Source organism: Equus przewalskii, chromosome 2 (genome assembly GCF_037783145.1).
Source record: "Equus przewalskii isolate Varuska chromosome 2, EquPr2, whole genome shotgun sequence".
Taxonomy (NCBI): domain Eukaryota; kingdom Metazoa; phylum Chordata; class Mammalia; order Perissodactyla; family Equidae; genus Equus; species Equus przewalskii.
The window spans coordinates 19,605,073-19,630,639 of record NC_091832.1 but is presented as its reverse complement, the minus strand read 5'-3'; the positions used below and the strand labels follow the sequence as shown (position 1 = coordinate 19,630,639).

Here is a 25,567-nt window from a genome sequence, read left to right as displayed (position 1 = left end):
TTAGCTGTGCCTAGCACACGAAATGCACTGAAAAGGCCCCGCGTTTCCGCCAAGGCCGTGCTGGTGCACAGTTCACAGGATGACTGGTTATCTGGCCAAGGGGGATGGCAGGACTCCTCAGAACCTGCTCCCACCTCCCCTCTACACTGTAAAAACCGGAAGCAGCTTCTTGGGATACTACATTAACCCTGCAGCCAGGTACCTACTTCTAGAGAGGGGGCAATGTGACGGCCGGAAAGCAGCAGGTGCATTCCTTGGGCACCTGGATGCTGCTGCTGCTCCCACAGGCAGGCTGGAGGGATGTCTCCCCCATCTCCCACTTCTGAGGCTTTAACTTTTCCCAAATGGCAATGTCTCCTTGCACTTTGGGCCGGCTTTTGGTAATCAGTGTTCCTAGTTGGCTCAATTAGGTTTAATTATCCACTCACTGCCTCAGAAGCTCAGGCCCTGGAGAGGTTGTCCAATTAGGGTTTTAAGTTAGTGGAGGAGCCAAAGCACACACAGACATGTGAGGTGTTGCCCCAGGGATAGGTTGAACCAGGAAGGAAAATACCAACCCAGAGGGAAGTGCCACGGGGAGAGGGGTGGTGAAACCTTACTGCCATGGAGATGACTAGGGCAACAGATAAGCGTGACGGGGAGGGCCAGGTCCTGAGTTGGAATCTTTACAAGTTGATACATTACAAACAAACAAACTGAAGGTCTGAGTGCTGAGGGGCAAAGGAGGCCTCTGGAGAAATTCTATTCTGGAACAGGCCCTGGCCTTCAGCTGACTGTGTCTGTGGGCAGATCAGTGCCTCCTTGGCTCTCTTAGCTTCCTCCATTTGGGATACCAGATTCAGATCCTGAGGCAGCTGCTTAACTCCACCCAAATCTTGGCTATCTGGGCTTGGAAAACACAAGAGTATTAGGCACTTCTCAGTTAAGCGGGGATCTTGTAGAAGAAACAGGCAGACAGGATCACCAAAGACTCTTGTTCTGAACTAGCAAGCGGCTGAAGTCACTGCTGGTCCTAGTTATATTGTGTGCCAGGCTGCTGAGGCTTGGGGAAGGGGTAGGGTGGCAGGCCCATTCCAAACAAGCTCAACTCTCTTCTCTATGCAAACAAAAAAGGCAAACCTTGGTGCCACAACTTTGTCCTTAGCAGAGGTCCCAGCTCACCCTACCCCTCGTTCCCTAGTATGTGTGTGAGTGGCTGACTCAACTAAGGGCAGGGCTTATCCTGGGGTGATGCTCATTTGAGGAAATGGCAGCAAATGGGGGTGGGGAAAGGTGTTCGGTCAGATTTACCTAACATAATACGTGTAACATAACAGGTGCTCATTGAACCTTAGTTGCTACTGAGGTTGACGAGAAAGAGGTAGGGAGATGTTAAGATCTAAAGGATTGAGTGAGTCCATAATCCTGGGCTTCAGAACAAGACATTCAGAACAAGGGCTGGTTTTATTTTCCGACAGAATCTTTTTTAATATAAAACAAAGATAAAACACATGTCGACCCTGCAATCTGCCAGCATGCCTTGTCTCTACAAGATGCATGCTAGACCAGAAGACTAAGTAGCAAAGAGTCTTTAGGAGCATTTGGTTGGGAGAAATAGAAAAAGCAGATCTTAAGGAAGGCTGGGCAAGCCCGAAAGCTGAGCTACATCCCTGACCACTACAGCAGTCCTTGTCTTTTCAGATCCTCGTACGTCTTCTTATTCACAACATTCCCACTGGAGTCTTCATATTCTTCCTAAAAGGGAAGGGGCACACTGTTAGCTATGCCTCCTGGGAGGAAGTCTGGAACTCTGGCTTGATTCCATGGCATTCGTCTAAGACAACCTTTCTCAACTGGGGTTCTGCAAGAGCATGAAGCCCTATTGCCCTAAGGCATCTGCTGTGTGTAGTCAACTCACTTCTCTGCTAGGCATCTAGAATGGTAGCTTATGACCCATGCTTGGGATATCTGAGAAAACAGTTCAGTCAAATCACGCTCTGTGTTTAAGATGAGGAACCCTGGTTGAGAAAGGCTGACCTAAGACAACAGTTTTCAAACGGTTCCCAAGAATCCTAGGTTTCTGCCCAAGAGGCCACTGTAGGGTTGAAAGGGAGGCCAAGAGGGCTGAGCTTCCCCTTTTCCAGAGCAATTCTGCTTTATTTTGTTTTATATATTAGAGTTCCACAATACAGGTTGAAAAGGACCTTGCTGCTAAAAAAGAAATACTGACAACCACTGACCCAAAGGACTGGGAGTTGCTACTATAAACTTCACATACATGTCATTCCTCATCCCTGAAATCTGCTATTTGGGATGACTATCTCAAGACCAACAAGGATGCCTCCCCATTCCACGAGAGGATCATCTCTCCTTAGATGCTCTTCTCAAAGGAGATCTAACATACAATACGGACTCTCAACTTCCTAGCTTATGAGTCCTCACGGCAGGACGAGACACTGGGTACTCCTGTTTACCACTTAAAAATTTCAATGGAAGAATACAACCTGTCTTAAGACACAGATTCAACCTCTAACACATTTAATATCATAAATAAGTTAGGCTTACATCAAGAGCCAGTCAAGAGCCACTTTATAGATATTGTCACATTATACTCGCTGCTATAGTCACGCATCACTTAACGACGGGGATACATTCTGAGAAATATGTCATTAGGCAACTCTGCCGTTATGTGAACATCACAGAGTGTACCCAAAGAAACCTAGATGGTATAGCCTACTACACACCTAGCCCGTGTGTACTAATCTTATGGGACCACCGTCACACATGTGGTCCACTGTTGACTGAAATGTCACTATGTGGTGCATGACTGTACAGTGAACCAGGAACCATCTTTCATGTCCCTTCTACACGGTGAGGGAGCTCTGTCACTGGCACTATTCCCGACGCTACGCCAGCACCCACCTCAGTGTCAGGTTGCCATCGTTCTGAAGCCTTCTGCAGTTTCAGCTTAGCCCACACTGCGGGAGGAGAAATGAGCAGGAATCAGGACTGCCCAAGTATCTACTGGGTACACGGTGTTACATCACAGCCCTCATTAGGATCCCCCGGATGACCCTGCCCTTGAGACTTGTGCCTGCCCCAAACTGGAATTTTAGTTCTGGACCACCTGTAGACAAAACCCCTTTCACTGCAAAATTTATCATAATCTTTGCATTGCTATAAAAGTTGGATCAAATATAATCAAAGAACTCTTAGAAGAAAGAACTGACACTCTTCAAAAAAGAAATTAATGTGGTATGACCTATGGGAATTATGGGAGACAGTGACCTTATTACCTTAAAGTTCATTATAGAAGAGAAAGAAAACACTAGACGTTATAAAATATATTTATTTAAAGTCTAGTGCACATATTTCAAAAACTTCAGAGAAAAAAAAAAAGGATGAAATATCACGGCCAAAGAGTCTAAAGGTAAGATGGCTCAACAAACACTGGAGACATTAAAACAAGAATCCTGACAGTGCAGTAACAAATTATCCCAATGAAGATGAATAGGGGAAGACATTTACAGATACCACATCTTCAGAGGGAGTGATCAGACACGTACACAAGACAGGACAGATATAGAATCAGGGAAAGCATGATTTAAATCTCTAAGAATGGTGTCAGGAAGGTACACTCTCAGAACAAAGTGTGACATGGCGCAGACAAGACAGGTCTGCTGAGAGAGAGATGACAAAATATTAATAGACGGTGAGAAGGCAGAACCACTTGATTCCTATATGTGTCCATGTTTCCTATCAAGCAGAACAATCTCCAAACTTGACAAGACTAGAAGAAGTATCCTATAAAGAAAGTTGAAACCTAAGATGGGGAGGAAATAGTGAATGAGACAATATATCAAAAAGTGCTTAGCTCTGTGCCTGGCGTAAAGATGCTCAACTAATCATCTTTTCCTCCTTGCTGATTGTTTGAAATTAGCTGAAGCCTTCAGGCCCAGATAATATGCACATCACGAAGGAATGGAGAATTTATCCTGTACTACTATATGCCAGGGCAGGGCCTTGTCATATTCTTTGTCCGAGCCATTCAGGAACCCAACCCACAGTGGTACTAAAATACTGGAAATCTGAAATGCTGTCATGATTTTCTTAAAGACAAAAACGGATGTAGGAGATTGTGGAGCAGTAAGGGAGGAGTCACTGTTCAGAGGGATCTGAACACAGTTAGAAAAGCATGGGATCACCTCTGGGTGCCAGTGTGAGTTCACTAAGAATACGTGAAGCAAACTAACTGAATTTTCTGTTTTTCATGGGATAGATGACCCGAGAAAAAGCCAGAGACACAGGACATCAGAATTTTAGCAAAGCAACTGTTTTCATAGGCAATGTCCCTAGAGTTTATTAAAACATTTAAATCTCTTATGCTATTATTATAAACCAGATGGTGATATCTGAACTTCACCAGTTAGGCAGATTTATACCTACTATTAGTCAATTGTGACCAACCATCTAAATGGAGATCTCTGGTGGCAATTCCACAGGGCTCTTTCTTAGCTGTCTTTTGTTCAACTTTTTTTAAAAAAAATCTTAAGTCTGGAACAATGGAATAATTAACATAATAAATTGAAAAGTGAGAGCCTTCATTAAAAAAAAAAAATTCTACTGTAACTTAAATGACAGGACTGAATCCCTCCCTCCTGGCTAAAAACTCCTGAAGAAAAACTTCAACAGAATGACTCAAACCAAGACCAGTGAACCCAGCGCACCGGCTGTGCCAACGGTCACTTCCCTACCCCCTCCCTTATTAGGGAACATGTCTTCCCCATGAGTTCTGGAGGGAGCAGTGTGATCTAACAAGTAAGTACATTTGCCACCAGCTACTGGAGAGACAGCTGACTGGACCGCAGGTGGGGCCTGACCCAGCCGCGCCTACCTACTGTCTGTCCCAGGGATTAGAAACTGGGACATGGAGAGACTGAATGAGCTGGATGGCGGCAGGCTCTGAAAACCGAACAGGGCTTACAGAGCAAGGGCTACAGCTGCCTTGGTGGTGAGCTAAGGTTAAGAGAGAAGACGCAAGGAAGTGGAGAAGGCACATGTATAGAAAGAAGAAAGGCTGGGTACGCATGTTCTTGCAAAGAGGATGGAGAGCATGGAGCTAGTTTTAATAGACTCTCTTCCTTATAAATAAAAATCCCCCAGGGTGTCTACTTTGGATGCTGTAAAAAAAAAAAAAAGAAGCACAATATAGGTTTAATAAAAAGGAATTATACCAACAGGAAATGAAGAAAAACTGCAGAAACTGTACAGAACAGTATAATTAACTTCAATTCAACAATTAATCGATGTTTACTGTAATCACGGAGATACATCAGACAAAGCTGTCAGCATCCTATAGGAGTCACTATGAATATCTACCTGTTCCTGAAAGTCTGAACGGAAGCCAGAGTTAATCTAAGATACTTAAAAGGAGGAATAATGCCTGGAAAAAACAAGGGGCAGGGGATGTGATGATAAATTTGTAGTAAACCTACAAATGGTCTATTGAGGGTGGAGAAAAAAAATGAAAAAAGAAAGTGATATTGAGATGGAAGTAAAACTATAAATGTTATGTAGAGAACCTAAAAATATCAAGGGAAGTCGTGATGGATGGAAATGATACAATAAATCAAGTACAATAATAAAAACAGGCATATGAAAGAAACTGATTAAACTAGACATCTGAGTAAGGAGATAAATTCTGAAAATAATAAGGATAATAGAATCATGAACCTGCCAACAATATTCTAGAAAAAAATAAAAATTATCTAAAAGTCTCTGTATGGCTACTCGTATTATGAGAGTAGGAAACAAGTATCAAGTTTACAGTGTTTCAGACCATCAATATTTATCTCCTGTAAATAATTCAACCAAATAATATATATTAATAATAATAGAACTTAGAAGAAATAAACTATTAGTTGAAATGTTAAAGTTAGAAATATTACAAAAATACCCAAATAAAAGGAAGAGATTCAAGTCTACTATATAATCCATGTAAATGAGAATCTAACAAAAAACAAGATAACCTTTCTAGCAAAGAAGTTAAATACAAATAGATCTGTTAATACACTGAGTGTAAAAGGCTTAATACCCATATACAATGATGAGTATTGACGACTGGGGTAAAAGCCCACAATTGCTGCCCTTTTTTTTTTTTTTCAGGTGAGGAAGATTGGCCCGGAGCTAACCTCTCTTGCCAATCTTCCTCTTTTTGCTTGAGGAAGACTGCTGTTGAGCTAAGATCTATGCCAATCTTCCTCTCTTTTGTATGTGGGATGCTGCCACAGCATGGCTTGCTGAGCAGTGTGTAGGTCTGCATCCAGGATTTGAACCTGCAAACCCTGGGCTGCTAAAGCAGAGCATACAAACTTAACTGCTACACCACTCGGCCAGCCCTCCAAAATTCTGATAATTGAGGAAATAGTCAAGTCTATCACAATAGAACAAATAAGTTATATAAGGAATTTCAAAAGGAAAATGGGAGTGATCAATAAGGTTACACGAAAATATTGACTTTATGTGGTTTAAACAACACGAAATACAGACAAAACTGACAGAAATGCAAGAGACAAAATTTAATTATAACTGGAAATGTCAACATGTCCCTATTAGAATTCAAAATGAATAGATCTAAGTATGAAATTAAGGACCTGAACACTCTAAGATTGAACAGCCTCCAGGTGGAGACAAGCCCTTCTTTTCAGGTGTGCAGAAATCTTTAACAAATCGCTGACTATACACTTGGACACAAAGACAGAAATGTTCTAAAGGAAGAAATTCTGCATCCTGTTGCATGGGCCAAGAAAAATAGGAATAAATAAAATGGAGTTAAAAGACGTTCAATCAATTAGAATTAAAAGTACTCTTTTAAATAATTTCTGAATTATTTTTAAAAATTCAGAGATAACAGCTTTAATAAATAAAGCTTTAAATATAACATGTCAGCAATGGATCTTCCCAATGGTTCCTAACAGAATCACATCTAGTTCTAAATGCCTGTATTAGAAAGGATAAAGAGAAGCAAGTTCTTGACTAAAAGACTTAAGGAATAAAGAAACAAGATCACAGAAAATATTAATAGGAAAAAGGAAATAATAAAACAGAACAGAAATAAAGCACTTAGTTTCCTATTTTGTCATAATACATCAGGGAATTATATGGGTTATCAACTAAAGAATCTTCTCAGAGTGGTCCCTTTACATGAAGAAGTAATCTCTATTGAAATATAAACAGTTTCAAATGACAAAAGAGAATGTAGCATGTAATCCATGCATTTTATGTCATAAATATGGTTTTGATCCCTAAATTTGACAAGTGTCTCAAAGGAAAACAAGCAGCACATCTTTATGAACATATATACACAACTTCTAAACAAAATCCTAACAGGATAAATAATTGCATTAAAAGAATATCTGCCACCCAGCGCAAAATAATCCAGGAACACTGTTTTAGCCAATGCCTAATAAAAGAAAAACTGCTAAGAACGTTGTCATCTTTCTTTTTTGGAACGTGAGAATGAAATCACTAGCCAATCTTAAAATGAGTGTAGATGCACAAGCATCGTTCCTTTTAGAAGCAGCATCCAGGCGAGGATGATCCATCACCTGCTTCTATTTAACGTAAGACTTGGGGGCAACACCTAGGATAACTGTCCACGAAGAAAAGCAAGCACATGGAACAAAATTAATAAAAATACTACCTTTGTTTTTGCAGTTGGCATGATTCTAAGCCTAAAAATGATGTAAATAGATCAATCTCAAGGTAGTAATAAATCAACTCAGACAAATTGCAGGACATAAGAAAATACACAAAAAAATACACAAAAAACGAACTGTGATCTATTTAGTAGTGGTATACAGCTAGAAAATACATCTAAAAATGAGACTGCATTCAAAATGCAGCAGTATGATTCTATGAAATTTTGTTACTATTTTAATTTCCTCCAAACAAAGTAAAGGGCAAAAATGAAAGGTAAAGAAGCTAGTTGGATAATCTGATTACGACAGAATTCTGATTGCAAAAATTGTATGATCCTGACTTATAAATGAATAAAAAAAGACAAGAAAGCAAGAAGGAGTTGCCAAAGCTGATGGCACAGAAAACCCTCACTGAAAGAGTCCCAGAAGCCCCGGGCTAAGTCAGGGTCAGGGAGCTCTTTAGAGTTGGGAGCCAAAGGAGTCAGCTGATCCAGCAGCTGAGTGGTGTGACGGGCACACCTGAGATGGAGTGCCTGAAATTTCAAATGAAGCAGTAAAATTCCTTTCCTCTCAGTCTAACCGGTTCAAAGTGAAAACATGACAGAGAAGAGATAAACCAGAAAGGAAATAGAAAGCCTTCAAGGAAGATGCTCAAGGCAGAAAAAGCGACCGGCGCCAGGCACAGAGGAAGCCTGACTGAGGCCCCTGGTGCTGTCAGCACACTCCCGGCAGGCACCCACTGCGCTCTCTCCCCAAGAGATATTCTGCAGCCGTGTTTCTGTGTATCTGCCCTGGCACCTCAGAAATACGCTGACTGAGACCATTTCTATTTTTCCTTCATATGTGCAGTTCTCAACACACTAAAATCAATTTGGGAAAATACACATACACCCACTCACTCAAAATCTTGCACACAGGGGAGTTCACAGACCCCGCTGAAAAGCCCTGTTTGACTCAGCACAGGGCTCTTCTCAAGAGGGAAACAATCAGTACTGCTGACTCACGCCCCTAAATAATACAGTGCCCGTATGACTGTACTAGTTTTTACATCTCCACAAACGCTGCTCTAGGCCTGGATGCAGCAGGGTGCTGGGACAGGGAGCTGTAGGGGTGGTCACTTGGTCTGGCCAAGGGAATAAAGCAAGGTTACTTACAGGAAACAGCATCTTCAATCTGTGTCACATTAGCAAAGTGGGCCGTGTTTGGGATGCCCAAACACCTCATGCCATGAGCGTGACGCCATTCCTGGGAGGAGAGAAGCAGGAGGACAATGTGAGCAACTGAACACAGAGCACTAACTCCACTCTGCTCATCAACCCTAATCTGACCCTTTGCAAAAGACTCCACGGAAAGGCAGCAATCCTTTGTGGTTTCTGTTTGTAAACAGCTGGCTGTGACCCACAAGAGGCAGTTACTTTAAAGCAGCACTGCGCTGTTCGCCTCGCTGGGCTGGTTTATAAAACCCAGATTCTAATCAGGAGTCCTCCAGACAAAACCTCTGTCAGGACCACAGCAAAGCACCACAGCTCTAACCAACCAGTCACCTCCCACACACCCCCACCCACCCCCAGCTTGAGTGTTACTCATGGCAGGCCACGGTCATCTCTGTAAGTAACGGAGAACACTGTTCATCAGGTATAGGCAAGGATGTGAGAGAGAGATGCTGACACAATGACAGTTCTGGCTCAGGGACGGCAAATGGCGTGAGCTTTATCCTGGATGCCAAGTCTAATTCACTGGAGGTGGTGTTGAGAAAGGTTCAGAGACCGCTCAGGGGCTCAGCAGAAAAGAGCCAGGATCAGATAGTAATATGTATGTCTGAGGGAAGGAGAGAGGAGTTCACATAAATTCTCCATCCTTGGGCTAACAAGTCTTTTCCATTCTGTAAAATTTCTTTCCAAGGGGGCCGGCCCGGGGGCCGAGCGGTTAAGTTTGCACGCTCTGATTCGGTGGCCCAGGGTTTCGCTGGTGCGGATCCTGGGCGCAGACATGGCACTGCTCATCAGGCCACGCTGAAGCAGCGTCCCACATGCCACAACTAGTAGGACCCACGACTGAAATATACAACTATGTACTGGGGGGATTTGGGGAGAAAAAGCAGGACAAAAAAAAAAAGATTGGCAACAGCCATTAGCTCAGGTGCCAATCTTTAAAAAAAAATTTCCTCCCAAGTACCAGGAATTAAAGGCAGAAATAAAACAAGGCTAAATCTGCTTACTGGAGCACCACCCAGATAATGCCTAGACTCGAGGAACAGCTTGCTGAATGTTATCCCCTTAGTTTCTTTTTTCCAAAGAGGTAAAGGCCATTTATGAGGTGGGCAGCCCCTTCTTTGGTCCTGTGTACTAGCAATGGGGTAAGAAATGACCAAGGAGCCAGGGACTGGTCTAAGATGCTGGCAGAAAGACAAAAAGAGAGAAGTACAAGAACAAGCAAGAAGAAAATGGAAACGAGGCTCAAACAGCAGCATGGCGGGATGCCTCCAGACACGGTCTCCGGTGTGCCTCAAGGCTAGTGCCAAAGCCCAATGCCATATGCTTGACTTGAGACCCACTCCTTCTCTGATTCTCTTAAGCTCTGGACACTACCAGTCCTCTCAAGCTGCTCCCATCCTCTTTTCTAGAAGACTCATGTTTCACACTTCAGTTTCCAGGAGAAACGATTCTGAACTCCTTACAGCAAAGTGCCGCTGGAAGGCCTTGGGACCGCGGTAGGTGTAGTTTCCACAAATCTCACAGTTGTAGTTGATATTCAGGCCATGAAGCTTATACAACCAGTAGGGAATGGGCTAAAAGAAATCAGATAACATTAGACTAGCGTCTGCAGCTGCTTGCAACAGGGAATGGGGAGAAAGACAGCCGCGCTGGGCCTGACCTTGCCATCCCAGCCAAGCGGCAGGTTCTTGGGGTTGTAGATGATCTCGTTCTCTTCATCTTCACTCTCACTCTCACTGATCTGCTCTTCCTCCTCCTCTTCTCGCTCTTCTCCTGTCCTTGCCTGCTTGCGCTGCACATTTTCGTGAGTGAGATGTCGCTGTTCCTAAGTCAGGTCCATAAATGAAAAAGGGAAGTCAGAGAGAAGCAGTGCAGAACAAGAAGAGAAATTTCCCATTTTCCCATAACCCTTGCTGACCCCTCACTTCCAAGGATAAGGCTTGCTTTCTTGTAGAATAAAAGGGAATTCCTGCCTTCATATTAGAGTTCCTTATCAGCCGGCCCTCCCTGATGCTGAAGGAAAAAGTCACAGGTTTTATGTCACTTGCCTAAATTACTCATCTGAGGCCACAGACTATCACAGAACAAGAGAAAACCAAGTCTTCTCTCCTCTGTCTCTAAAACAGAGACAGCCTCAGTCGTCTCTGAAACAGTGCTTTCTCCTCCTTCCCCCAGTCATTGCCCTCACCAAGACGACAACTTTCTCACTCGCCCTGAGTATCTCCTCATTCCAGGCCAGCTTCCATTTTGTTCCTGGATTTATCTGCTTAAAAAAATCAATCTAATGGTACACTCTGCTTAAAAGACTTTTATTGGCTTTTACTATTTAAAGGCCGAAATCCCAAATTCCAACATAACTCTCCCAATTTTTCTCTGACTCAACTCCCTCCCTCACAAGGCACATTCCACACACACTGAATTTCTCATTTCCTTTCATAATATTTTACCTTTGTGCTTGCCATTTCCTTTACTTGGAACATTCTTTCTCCCTCTTTCTACTTATGAAACTCCATCTCAATGTATTATGGCATAGATCACATTATTCCACAGCTATTTGTCTCTTCCAACCACAAAGTAGGTTTTTCAAGGGCAAGAGGCTGTGCCATATTCACCACAACATCCAAAGATTCCAATAAATGGTGAAATAACGGTAAAAATCCTATCAGCAAATAATGAGAGCAACTTCTGGAAACTACTTTGGCTGGAATTCCAAGGAGAATGGTGCCACCTCCTGGAGGGAAAGCCAAATGCTCTCAAAGGAGGGAGAAAGTAACCGGGTACACTGTATGTCTAGGGCACAAATTAGCCTCCAGTTAGCTTAGGCAGACTGGCAACTCAGACTGCTGCCCACACCAGCAGAGCCCAAGCCCACCGTGAAGAATACCAGCATCCCCAGCGTCCAATATGTGGCTAGCCTTTTACTGAAAGCAGTTGTAATAGAAGGAGCCAACAGGTGACTCTTAATTTTATAGCTATTACATCCATACTGCACAAAGCAGACACGATTAGGAAGGCTGGTCTATGGTAGGACTCCCAGGGACAGGGACCATCTTTACGTGAGCGCTGCCCTTTCTTCCACCTTCTCTTCCCTGAAAGAGAACTATTTTCCTCCTACTCCTCCCCCTACTTTCTCCGAGATAAGCATCTGGGTCTGGTTCGGCCTTTTGCCACTCCCAAACCATCCTTCAGCTCCTTCTTGAAAGTATATTCAAGGAGCAGCGCACAGCCAGCTTTGCACTACTAACATTCCAGCCCTAATAAGTTCTCACAACTTTGTGAACATGTGAGCAACGCCTTTCCATAATAAGTCATCCTGAAAAGCCACTGTGAGTAGCCTTTCCCTTACTTGCCCTTTGAGTGTCCACTTCTCAGGTCACCTCCTGGGTATATTCCAGAGCTAGGCAAAGAACCTGCACCATTCTGAATACTATATTGAGAGGGGAGCCTATTCTCTCTGCCTGGCCTCTTAGGGTTGGGCAACCTTGGGAATATCACCTGACAACAGACACCTAAGAACAGAACAGGACCTCACTGAAGGGCCAAGTAGCCTGAAAAGCTGAACTCATTTAACACCTACCCTTCCTCTTTTGATTCTAAAAAAAAAATCCTCTAAGATCATATTTCTCCGACTCCCACACCTTGTAGCATTTACAGCCAGAGCAGAGTCAGTTACTCACCCCAAGAATCTCTACATATTCATAGATCTGGGCTTCTAGGAAGGCAATGTCTTTGTTCCTCTCAGTGTCTCTGAGAACAAGAAACAAGGGGTCTTTTATCACTCAAGGGGTCTTTTACCCAATGCCATGTTCCCTATTTCTGGGAACATTTACTCCACGGGGGCACTAAAAATCACAAGCCCATGAGAAATATCACCCTGTGAAAGTACATGCTCTGTTCAGCTCAGGACCTGCTGACAGAAGTACCAAGGTTATTTCTTGTAATGCGTGGAAGCATATCGACATACTTCAATTTCCATCGTTACAATCTACAAGGGAAATGTGGTATAGATGAGCTCCAGAACAGGCAGGCTTGGGCCCAAATCCCGACCCTGCTATTTAATAACTGTGAGATAATGAATACAGCCCATAACTTTTCTGAGTCCTTAACTACAAAAAATCAGGATAACAACCACTTTTCAGGGTTGTTAGGCGCATTAGGAGAAAACATTAAAAGTACCCCATACAAACAAATAGCTCAAGAATACATTCAGCTGGGGCTGGCCCAGTGGTCTAGTGGTTAAGTTTGCATGCTCTGCTTTGGTGGCCCGGGGTTCACCAGTTCGGATCCTGGGTGTGGACTTACACACTGGTCACTGAGCCACGCTGTGGCAGCATCCCACGTAGAACTACAAGGACTTACAACTAGGACATACAACTACGTACTGGGGCTTTGGGGAGGAAAAAACCAGACAGACAAGAGGAAGACTGGCAAAAGATGGTGGTTGGTGCCAATCTTCCTCACATACACATACAAAAAAAGAATGGATTCAACTGTCATTAGCAAAAACGAACCTGGAAAAATATTTTTTCAACCTACTTAGCCTCCCTAACCTGTTGAGGTAACAAAAGGTACCTACAAGAGCAGTTTCAACACTCGAGACTGCGCCCACTCTAAATCACCCAAGTACAGACTGTCCTTGGTTCACAGCAACAATGAGAGCACGCTCTGTCATCAGCAGAGAAAAAGAGCAGACGGATCTCTATGGATCAATAATGGTGACAAAACAGGCTTTAAAATCTGTCATGGTGAAACCCTGCCCGGGAATAAAATTTCAAAACTGTATGCAGAGGTGCCACCCCAACCACTCACCGCTTGGTGCCCTTTGACTTGGGATTTTTGGCAAACAAGGAGGTGTCAAGTGACTCCAGCGACTTTCCTTTGGTGCTAAATAGCCTCTGGGCTCGCTCTTCTAGGGTCCTAAGGAGACAAGAGGGGCGAAGGATTTCAAGATTACCATACAGGCTTGCTTATTTCTACAGTGTAGGATGACAGCAAGAATGGAATCAGAGCCAATCAGAAGATGGTGCAAACACACAGCAAACAGGATGGTTCTGGTAGAAAAACCAGTCTCTTACCCGCCACACTTCAGGCCTAAAGCCAGGAGAGCAGATTTCAATCTGTCCAGACCAAGGGAGGCCAACTCCTATATAAAAAAGAGACAAGTTACAACTTTATATAAATAGGTTCTGAGAATCAACAAGGCTCAGACTTAGGTGTTTGCAGGCTGGCGTGTGAGTGTTCCCTGAAGCTGTGGCAAGACCACACATTCCAGAGCCAACCTCCCAGCAGTAAGCTCAAACTCTCCAAAAATTGTCTCTGTGGTCAAGTTTATACGTAACCATACTGGTAGTGTTTCCATTACTTCCACTATAGCTTAATATAGTTAGAACTACTATTTCACAGCTTTCAAAGTAGTTGGATGTTTTTTTTTTTTCATCTTTCCACATTCTTTGTAAATGCCTGGTCCCAGGAATTGGCGTCTTACCCTAAGTCCATGGCATTAAAAAGAGAAGCTTGAGTGGTCCCTCTGAGGTGTCAAGAGGTGAGACCAGTACAGCGGTTAAAGGAAACATACCTCCCAGGAGGAGAATGCAGAGAGGTCAAGATGGGCTCCAGCATGGGTCAGGGCACTGCTTGTCTCTTTCTGGCAAGAACAACAACATGATGTTTACTAAGATCCAGCCTCAGAATGAAGGCGAGGGAGCCATCTAAATTACCAGCTGCTAGCTGGCCCCTTTCTTATACACATGTATGAATAAGAATCAAATTCTAAGAGTAGAGTGAAAAAACAGATGGTCCATTCTCTCCCTGAGAGTTCAGAAAAACTCAAGTTTATCCCCAGGAGTGAAAGTATATATTAGAGATTTCTAGCACATAATTTTATCAGACCACACAGCAGTAATGACACGGTTGCTGAAAATCCTGGGCCCCGCCAACGGCAAGTAGGCCTTGACAAATCTCACTCCAAAGTACACAGAGAAAACCTAGCATACTTGGCAGAGAAAACCTCATGGCCACAACTGGTCCCGAGAGATCAGCATCTAATGCTCTAAAGAGAGGTTACGATGAAAGTAAAACAGTCAGTTCAACTCCCCGGCATGTCCTCCACCCACACCCCACTGAAGCTCACCGGCCATCCAGGAAAGGTACCATTCTCCCACTTCTTCTCAAACTCATTCTGAATCTTCCCAAAAAGTTCATTCTGATCTTGGAGGGGCTTCACTCTATCTGTGTAATCCTGAAGGTACTCAAGCAGCATCTCCAGGTATCTACAGAGGAACAAGTAACACAGAGAAAGCAAAGAGGATTTCTATTTTTCATACATTGTTATGCCCTATAAAATATAATTCTAGTGACATTAGTTTGGCTTTTTTCCTGCCTTTTCTCCCCAGATCCCCCCAGGACATAGTTGTGTATTTTTTAGTTGTGGGTCCTTCTAGTTGTGGCATGTGGGACGCTGCCTCAGCATGGCCTAATGAGCGGTGCCATGTCCGCGTCCAGGATCCAAACTGGCGAAACCCTGGGCCACTGAAGCAGGGTGCGCAAACTTAACCACTTGGCCACAGGGCCAGCCCCGTGATATTAGTTTTTACAAGTAGGAATACTACTCTTTAAAATGAGCTTAAATTGACTTTTTTCCTAACATGTCATCTTGATTCTGACCTTTTCTATCTTCTTTCATCCTCATGATACAATTCCAAATACTAAAGTTTTAACTCATACATAAAAGATTTCAGGTAAAAAGAAAATTGAGAAAAAGCAGCAGCTGGGAGTGTAGATCACTAACCAGGGGCATAATAATACAAACAAAACTTCTATCCATCAGACCCAGGCGCCTCACTTCAGTCACAATCTGAGAAAGTCGAATTTCTTCCCATTAAACTCCAAAGACACTGAGGTCCCTGGATGGGAGATTTTCTTCTACAAGGGGACAAAATCAAGAATAATAGGGGTGGGGCCGGCCCGGTGGCGCAGCGGTTAAGTTCGCACGTTCTGCTTCTCGGCAGCCCGGGGTTCGCTGGTTGGGATCTCGGGTGCGGACATGGCAGCGCTTAGCATGCCATGCTGTGGTAGGCGTCCCACATATAAAGTAGAGGAAGATGGGCACGGATGTTAGCTCAGGGCCAGGCTTCCTCAGCAAAAAGAGGAGGACTGGCAGTAGTTAGCTCAGGGCTAATCTTCCTCAAAAAAAAAAGAATCATGGGGGCTTACGACCAAAGATGGGCCCACAGACACACACAGCTTCAGAGCCAGAGTATTACAAAGGTTTTAAAACCCCTGTCCTCCAATAATCCTGGAAGTTATTCATGTATGACTTACAGGCTACAAAATTCAGATTTCTGCCCTCAAACCTTCACATTAAATAATCTTCTACTTAAATCCAGTAGAGGGCTAGAAGCTAGTAATGCCTACCTCTTGTACTCTGCATTCTTCCTTTCTTTAGGAATGTCAAATAACTGGTCAAAGATGGACAGGTATGTGATATAATCCAGCTTCTGCAAAGAGAAAAGAAATGACAAGAGATTCAGTTAGGTGTTTGCACAAAGTTACAATATAATCCCCAATAAATGAGATCAAAATTAAGTGTCGCCTAATGAAATAATGAGGCCCAGCTTATTCTTTTCTTTTCCATCACTCAATTCCTATACTAACTGTGGTGTTAATTCCACTGGACTGAGTAGAATACTAGACACATAATTAACCGCAAAATAAAGATCAAGTTAATAAATCGTAAACTAAAAGAAACATTTGTCAAACACTTACTACATGCCAGACACTTGGTTAAAGACTCTGACACCCACCACATCCTAAATTAAGGTTCCGGAAGCTGCTATTTTGTTCACTCATTCAGTCATTATTGAGCATCTCTGGACTAAGAAAATGGAGACAGATGAGAACAAGACAGATAACAGGATCTGCCCTTATGGAGCTCAAAGTGTAGTCACTGAACTTTTGGGACATTTGCTCACAACTCTAAGGGGACCTTAATCATATACTTCCTTGCGACCTTTCTGAGACTGTCATGTTAGATCTCATCTCTTGTGATTAAGTTATTTTTTAATGTCTTTTAAAACACACGAGATAGCCCTTTGCTGGCAGAGATTATGGGTTTTTTTTTGGTGAGGAAGATTGTCCCTGAGCTAACATCTGTGCCAATCTTCCTCTATTTTGTATGTGGGATGCTGCTACAGCATGGCTTGATGAGTTGGTGTGTGGGCTCATGCCCAGGATCTGAACCTGTGAACTCCGGGCCATCAAAGCAGATCACACAAACTTAACCACTACACCATCGGGCTGGCCCCAAAGATTATGTTTTTGTATCTTCCATGTACCTAGTACTATGTGTGCCTAACACAGGAGCTCGATACGTATTTGTGAGGGTTTTTTTGGTTTTATTTTCACAAAAGAAAAAAATGCTTATTGTATTAATAAAGATTATTAATAAAATCATATGCTTATTGTACTCACTGTAGAAACCTTTCATTTTGAATAGTTTCATTCCAAGAAAGCAAATCACCTCTCTAATATTTATATAAGTTAGAAAACACAATGAAGACACTCTAACTGCTTCCTGTCTAGTAGCCCCAATGCAGTGTCCTGACTCAGGACTAGCACAGAACCACTCTCCCCTCCCCTGGGTCTTACCTCAGAGGCCTTCAGGTTAATATATTTGAGGTAACAGTCGTGGAGATCGAGGTAACGACCATATCCCTCTTCATCTGTAAACTCCACCAAATCTGAAGCAATCAGAGATATCAGTGATTCAGACACTAAAGGTCACTTTCTTGGACTTGGCTTTTCAAATGACCTGCTAGTTGCTTGTTGCGTGACGCAGCCCTTCACCCCAATGTCCTCCCTGTGCTCACAAAGGGAAAAGACCTCAGTTTTCCAGGTCAGTGAATCTGAGCGAGGCTAGAACAGAATAAACATTTTGTCCAAGGCCAACTGAGGAGACCAATCCAGCCCAGAAACCAGCAAACAGAAACCCAGTGAGAGAACCTGGCTATACATTTCTCTGGAGCCTGTTTTCCAGGGCTCGGAGGGCAAATCGGGAGGGCTAATGCTGGATGGAAATGTTAACCCTACTTACTTTGTGCCTCTTCACTTGGATTCTCCCGAGCCTTGAGCAGCTCCTCAAATTCCACTGACATTGGCACACAGATCTGACGGAAAAGAGAAAAGCTCAGGGGGATTTTTCAACATAAAAGTTGTAGCACCACAGAAATGGGCTCTACGCAAAGCTGGACTTCTGATGCTTGCTTTGGCCTTGATTTTTTATTAGGAGCCTACAGCTGTTTGACAATTACCTTGCTTTTTTTTTGTCCTTTTTTGCATTGTTTGACTAAAAACTGCTAAAGTAAAACATGTGCGCAAAGACTCTACTAACACAAAAATACAAAATGAAAAATCAAAGTCATAAAAATCAAAATCAAAGTAATAAAAATTTTATTAATTCTCTTGTGAAGAGGTAACCACTGTTAACAGACCTTTTTCTTACGCCAGCCATTCCCAAACTTGGCTGCACATTAGAATCACCTGGGAGAGTTAAAAAAAAAATCCTGATGCACCTGATACCAATCAAATCAGAAAGGGGCAGTTAATAGTTTCCAAAGATCCCCAGGTGATTCAAATGTGCAGCAAAATTTGGAAAACACTGCTCTATGTACTTAAATACATGTATTTGTAGAAGAACATACAAGTGGGTACAAAGTTATTATTATTTTTCCTCACATCCGACTTTTTTTCCACTTAGTATATCCTGGGTGTCTTTCCAGTCATTTATTCAATCATTTATTCCTCATCACCTTTCTACCATGGCTGGAATAAGGTTAACACACCAGAATGGTACTCAGGTCTTCTCTCTTGGTTAACAAAAGACTTCATATTCTACCCTCCAACGAGGGGGCATGTAGGTGTGCGCGAGTACCTTCATCTACCCCTACTTAACTTCAAGAAATAGCCTCTCTTTCTGGCATTTTCAGTCTCTTCCTCTATCTGCTCCTTACGTATGTACGTCTTCCTTATCTTCCTTACAATTCTCCTGTGTCTCTTCTTTTTTCTGTCAGTCTTTCAAATGCACGCTCTACACTCCATGTTACTGTTTCCATTACCCACTTTCACCTGGGACCAGATATCCATTCCCACTACTTCAACGAAGCAGCAGGCCTGGCAGACACCAATCAGCAGTGATAGCAGGGACGTCCTTTCTGAAAGTCCCTTTTGCTTAGTCTCAGTAAGACGACATTTCCTGGAGCTGTCATCTGACTTCCATAGTAGAAGGCTTCCCAGGCTCCTTTTCAGTTAAGTCCCTCATTGTGAGCGTGCCTAAGGCACACAGAGAAGCTGACAGTCTCCCTTCACACTGTGTCTCTCCCAGAACACTGTGATTCATAGCTTCAACCACCAAGTCCACGTGACAATTCTCAAATCTAAATCACAAGTCTCTACTTCTTGCCTGAGCCCCAGTCACCTAACTTCCACTGCTCATGGGACACTTCCAGCTAGATAGGACATCACCTGAAAATCTACATATATAAAAATTCATTTCCCACTGCAAATGGGTCACCTCTTCCTTCCTTATTCTATCAAGGAAACAAAGAACTTTCCAGTTACACAGTCATGACAGCTCAGAGTAATCACAGAACCTCCCTCTCTAATTCTCTCCCTGCCCCTAGACAGAATTCCTTTGGTCAGCTGTGCAAGATGCTTAATGAGTTCTAGATAATTGAGACATAATCCCCGCTCCTTATAATATAATACAGTGGTGCAAACATTCCTTGTCATAAAATATAAGATCATAAGGAAAGGAAAGATTAAGTGGTGGGGGGTAGACTAAGAAAGATATTTCATGAAAAAATTGGCCTCTGGGCTGAGTCTTGAAGGTGTGTAATGATCCCTGGAAGTGAGTAAAGCCTCTCTGCATTAGTTGGCTCCTCCAGGTAGCAGATTTTAGGACAGAGTCAGGAGCACAAGCAGTTTATTGGAGGGTAATATCCGTGAGAGGTAAAAAGAAGAGAGCACAAGTGGGCAGAGAGAGTGAGCATGGATCATGATGCAGACGGGACAAAATCCCGACCAATCCAATGGGGAGCTCTGGAGCAAGGACTACTCAGTAGAAGAACTCACATCGGGCAGAAGTAGCCAGGCCACAGTACCCGCACCACGCTCAGTCACTGGCTGGGGGTGGCCCCAGATGAGAATGGCTTTGGCTTAAAGCTGAGGGGATCCCGAAAGCAATGGAGTTGTAGGATGTCAGCTAACTACGCTCCCTGCAGCTAACAGGCAGGTTGTTTTCTGAAGGGACATCTCAGTGGCATGTCTCCATTTTCCTCACACCTGTCCTTTAGTATGCTCTTTGAGCAGGTTTGGAGAAAATACTTTCTGAGGCCATACCTCATTTGGGTGCTTCCGGTGGAATTCCTTTATTTGCTTGAGTCTATTATAGAATTCAGCAAACTCATTGGGTCCCGAAATGGCATTGAGCTCCTCCTTTCGTAGCCTATGATTTCAAGAAAAATCCAAAGAACAGAGAGCACTAAGTTAGTCCTTTAACCATGGCTCCTCAGAAGCACTCACTCCTGGACTGGCTGTGACTGTCACTTACCCATCCTTATCGTCATACAAATCCCTCAAGTTCCCACTGACTTCCATATACCTCTGAAAGGCAAACACAAACCGATGAGAATGATGCAATCTGTACAACCATAGAGCTAAGCAACAGACAAGGGCTCTCTACTCAAAGCCCAGGGGAACCTCGAGAAATGTGGTGTGAAGAGTTCCTGTGCTTTCTAGTACCTTTAATAGACAGCACTGGTTCCTGCTTAGTTTCTAAAATACGTCAATTTGAAGATTACCTAAGTGATGTGATTTGAGGGGTAGCAGTGAGTGCCTACATTTACATGTTACTGATGCTTAACTTTCTCTAGAAGAGTCATAAAAAAGAGGCATAACTTTGCTAAACAGTAGTTCCCATCTAAGACCTTCAAAGGTAAAAGGGTGGTCCAAGATGATTTTCACTACTTCAAAAAGCTTGATTGCAGAGTGCAGAGACTAAATAAAACACCACACAGCTTCCTTTGGATTCAAACTCAGGATAGTACAGGTACATAGGCCCTTCTCCAAAACTTCTGGAACCAGATTTCAGACTTCAGAATTTTTAATTTCATGAAGGTACTATATATTATATAATATCCCTAGTGGAATGTGAAACATATTTATAGTTCTGCAGTGAAACTTACACGTTATTTACTAAGTAGCATAAAGACCACAAAAGCCTCTCATGTTCACTTTTTTGCCACCAAGTAATTACCAAAAGAAATCTCTGTCTTCAGAGTATTTTGGATCTGGGAATTTAGATAAAGGACTAGGGGCTTGTAATACTAATCATCTCCCGCAAATCAGAAACACTGATTAGGTCTTTTATTCTTTTCTAAACAGATCTCAAACATGTACAAGTAGAGAGCATCATAAACGAACCTCCACTTACTGATCACTCAACTTTCATCAGTATCAATACTTTGATTTTGATTAGTTTTCTAAAAGTAACAAATTGAACCATCACCAGGCAAAAGCAGTTTGGAAGGGAGAAACACTTCAAATGAGCGTTCTGGGAGAAAACACTAATATACAGCATTCTCTTTCGGGGAGAAAGGATAGTACTTTCTGTACTTCGATCACTGACTTCTCATAACCATTCTGGGCACATCCATGGGATGCAGGGGCGTCTGTCCGAGTAACGAAGAACGAGTAAGAGTTCCCCGTTCAGAGAATCGAGGAAGGGCAGTTAAGCACCCTTAGGATTGGCAGCGGCGCGGACATCTCCAGGCAGACAACCCGCGACTGGCCAATCCGGTTCCCTCTGGAACCGTGGGGCTCTCGTGGAGACCCCCGCACCACGCCTCCCCTCTCTTCCAGCCCATCCCGACGCAGAGAGACGCGGGCAGCGGGGCACTCACATCCTGCATGGCCCGTGTGCGGTGGTCCGAATTGATCTGGTCCCGGAGCTGAAGGGAGGCAAACGGTGACACGGCGCCGTTAGCCGGAGTTCTGGAGTTGGAAAGGCCGCCCGACGGCGGAGCCTGCCCGCTCAGAGCTAGCGGCCGAAGCCGAGAGGCCTCCGGGTGCTGGGTCCTGGGAGGAGGGGACCAGGGCGGGAGCTGGGGGAGGGATCCGGGGGCGGGGCGCGGGGAGGGTCTGCGGGCCCAAGACAGCTCCCTGGGGTGCGAACCGGGGATGGGGCCCAGCTTCGGAGGCCGCCCTTCCCAGGCCCCACTCACCGTGGACTTCTTAGTGAGCATCTCTTTGGCCATAACGTCCATGAGCCGTTCCTTCTCTTCGTGATATCGCCGCTGCTGCTCCAAAATTGTCTCCATCTTCCCTCCGCCGCCGAACCTCAATTCAGACCACCGACACGGCCGGAAACAACTCCTGCCGCCTTGCGCGCCCGCGTCCCCACGCTGCGGGTCTGGCGGCCCCAAAGTTCCGCGGATACCGGAAGTGCTGCGGGGACTCGAGGAAAAGTGAGCACCGAAAGGAGAGCCAGTCTGTGCTATCGAGTTGGCAGCAGCGCCTCCTGCTGGCCGGGGGTGTGGTGGGGCGACGCCGAGCGCTTTGCAGGTGCCTCTAGGGGGCGTACAGAAATCCAGGAACCTGGGGTGAAGTGCCGGCTTCCCGGCTGGGGCTTGCTGGCCGAGCAGCAGGGACACTGGGGACTAAGGAGTAGTAGATTCGCACGGATAGGAGTTGGGAGACGGGACCTTGAGCCCCTAACTTTCATTGTGAACTCTGACAACGTTTTTCCCTTCTCGGAATCTCGGCATCCTTGTCAGTAAGATGGGGCTGATAGCGGGTTTTGTTGTTTTCTTTTTTTTTTTTTTTTAAGAAATTCACATGCAGAAACAACCTAATTGTCTATCAGCAGGGGACTGGTTAAATAAAATAAGGAACATTGAAGCAGTGAAATGTCACAGCTGTAAAACAAACAAACAAAAAGAATGAAGCAAGTCTATATTTCCACTTCTAGATGGAGAAATGAAAACACACGTCCGTATATTCAGACGTTCATAGCACCGTTATTCATAATCAACAAAAACAGGACGCAACCCCCAAATCCACTGGATAGATAAGCAAAATATGGTATATCCATACAATGGAATTTACTCGGCAATGGAATATTACTCAGCAGTAAATTAATGCTATGATAGGGATGAGCCATGAAAACATCATGCTAAGTGAAAGAAGCCATACACAAAAGATGATCTTCTCTAGGTCCAGATGAAGGGTGCAGAAAGGAAAATAAACGGAGACAGAAAGTAGATCAGTGGTTGCCCGTGGTTGGAGGTAAGAATGGAAGTAACTGAAAATGTGCATGAGAACTCTTTTTGTGGGTGATAGAAATGTTCTAAAATTGGATTGTGACAATAGTTGCACAACTGTATTCAATTTGCTAAAATTAATTGAATTGTACACCCAAAATGGGTGAATTTTATGGTATGTAACTTATACCTCAATAAAGCTGTTAAAATCTGGATGAACTCATATGGCAAGATGGCCAAAGTGAAAAAAGCTAGATGCACAAGTGTGTATAAAAATAGATGCACTAAGAGATTTCTGTAAAGATAGTCAAGTAACAGTAAACAGTTATTGTTTATGAGGAGATAGCCTGCAAGATGTGCTATGGGAGGGAAATTTTTCTTTGAAAATACACGTATGCACATGCATACTTACAAAAGAACTAGGACGCTATAATATATCAAGGAGTTGTTAGTGATTTATCTTTTGTTCTCTTTTTGGAATTCTCCAAGTTTTCTACAATAAGTATACATTGCTTTTTGTTTTTTAATGTTAAAAATAACATAGGGATGGGGCTGGCCCCGTGGCCGAGTGGTTAAGTTCGCGCGCTCCGCTGCAGGCGGCCCAGTGTTTCGCTGGTTCGAATCCTGGGCGCGGACATGGCACTGCTCATCAGACCATGCTGAGGCGGCGTCCCACATGCCACAACTAGAAGGACCCACAACGAAGAATATACAACTATGTACCGGGGGGCTTTGGGGAGAAAAAGGAAAAAGTAAAAAAAAAATCTTTAAAAAAAAAATAACATAGGGATAATGACTCTTGTCTTGCCTGCTCATGGGGTAATTGTGAGGGTAGTTTATGTATAAAAATTTAAGCAAGACCTCAACCTCAGGGAGAGAACTCCAGACACAATTCCTCACCAGAGGCTTTTCTGGCGCCCCAAGGAAAAAAGTGAGAAATCTCCATTCAGGATCAGAGAGATGAAGAGTGTGTGTACCTTTTTTTTTTTTTTGGTTAGGTTTGGGATCTACCCTGTTTCATCAAATACAAGACACCAAATGTTTAACCCCACCACGTTCCACTAAGAAAGAAAAAAAAATTGTCAATTAAACGATGTTGCTTATACAATTCTTATACAATTATATGATTATACAATGCATCTGGGTTTCGGAGGTGTTAACTCTGAAAAACGATTATCTTGAAATCAAGACATGGTTTTGTACCTGTAAATCTCCTCCTCTCAGGTGGGTGGACCACCTAAGCAACACCATTCAGTTGATGCCTTCCTTCCTGGCTCTATCAACCCAGTCACCAAGTCCTGTCTTTTCCACTTCTGCTGCCACATGCCTCATTATCTCTCACCTGGACCACTGCGCTAGTCTAATCAGCCTGCTCATCTTACCTCCAATCCATTATTCATGTTGCAGCCAGAGTGATCGCCTCACCACTGCTTAAACATTTTCACCGGCTGCTTTACCCAGAGGGTGAGGTCTGTTTAACTTGGCATTCAGCTTTTCCTGACCTGGCCTCTGCCTGCCATGTTAGTCTCTTGGCACTTCCTCCAAATGAAATTACTTGCTGCTTCCCCAAAGCACCATATGGTTTTTCAGGCCCCCAGGCCTTTGCACCAGCTGTTTTCTATGCTTGGACGACTACTCCTCAACAAGTATTTATTGAACACGTAATAAGTGCCGGGAGCTGAGGCTGGAGGGCTGAGCGAGGCAGACGCAGTTCTAATCCTCCACGTGGCTGGTGGGAGAAAGAGACAAGAATATAAACATATAATTATTAATTATGAACACACATGGCAGGTATTCGTAAAGGTTTGTTGGAAATGTCAACCAAGGCCTCGGAAAGTTTACAATTCGAATTAGACACGGGGAGGCAGTGTGAAGCGCATTAGAACCCCAGATCTACCAGGGACTACCTATGTGACTTTGGGAAAGTGACAAACAGCGTCTCCACCTCCGTGACATGGAAAAATGCCCGCCCCATCGGATTTCTCGGAGGATTTAATATGAGATACATACAACCACGCGGTTCCACCGGACCCGAGGGCCCCTCCCCCGCAGGGCACGAAGGTCCGCCCAGCCCGCGGCGCGCGCCCAGCCCCGGAGCCCATCCCCGGAGCCCGCGCGTACCGAGTGTGCGCACAAGCGGGCTCCGACAGTGCCCCCGCGGAGGCCAGACCGCAGGCCGCGGAGGGGGCAGGGGCAGGGGCAGGGGGCGTCGGACGCCGGGTGAGGGGAGCAGCGCTCCGCCCCATCTCCCCACTTTGGGGGACAGCCCCCTCGCTCCTTCCCGCCCCCGCTCTTGAATCACGGGGGGGCGGGGCCATGACCCATTCATGCCGGGAATCGGATCCAGATGTTCCCGCGG

General features: G+C 44.1%; 1 protein-coding gene across 5 annotated transcripts; it reads right to left on the bottom strand.

Moving 5' to 3' along the window:
* Window positions 1-1,441: 1,441 nt before the first annotated feature.
* SF3A3 (splicing factor 3a subunit 3) lies at window positions 1,442-25,521 on the bottom strand. Of its 5 annotated transcripts, none has more exons than XM_070594114.1 (19): window positions 25,330-25,521; window positions 24,591-24,937; window positions 22,171-22,863; window positions 21,850-21,897; window positions 20,499-20,551; window positions 20,288-20,393; window positions 17,985-18,057; window positions 17,540-17,631; window positions 16,307-16,389; window positions 15,024-15,162; window positions 14,469-14,537; window positions 13,969-14,036; window positions 13,703-13,810; window positions 12,571-12,640; window positions 10,554-10,718; window positions 10,357-10,467; window positions 8,834-8,924; window positions 2,902-2,957; window positions 1,442-1,734 (listed from the first exon to the last, which is right to left on the bottom strand). In XM_070594114.1, exons 3-19 carry the CDS (start codon window positions 22,264-22,266, stop codon window positions 1,657-1,659), a joined length of 1,506 nt encoding a protein of 501 aa, XP_070450215.1. In that variant the 5' UTR covers window positions 22,267-22,863; window positions 24,591-24,937; window positions 25,330-25,521; the 3' UTR covers window positions 1,442-1,656. The 5 variants fall into 5 exon arrangements, with proteins under 5 accessions (XP_070450215.1, XP_070450223.1, XP_008516119.2 ...); XM_070594122.1 differs by having other exon boundaries at window positions 24,412-24,937; window positions 25,330-25,460; XM_008517897.2 differs by having other exon boundaries at window positions 22,171-22,516; window positions 25,330-25,459.
* Window positions 25,522-25,567: the final 46 nt, after the last annotated feature.

Coding starts and splice junctions, on each gene's coding strand:
- SF3A3 (XM_008517897.2), bottom strand. Junction 14,538..15,023: donor GTACCTTTCCTGGATGGCCG/GTGAGCTTCAGT, acceptor TGTTCTTGCCAG/AAAGAGACAAGCAGTGCCCT. Junction 2,958..8,833: donor GATTGAAGATGCTGTTTCCT/GTAAGTAACCTT, acceptor CTCCTCCCGCAG/TGTGGGCTAAGCTGAAACTG.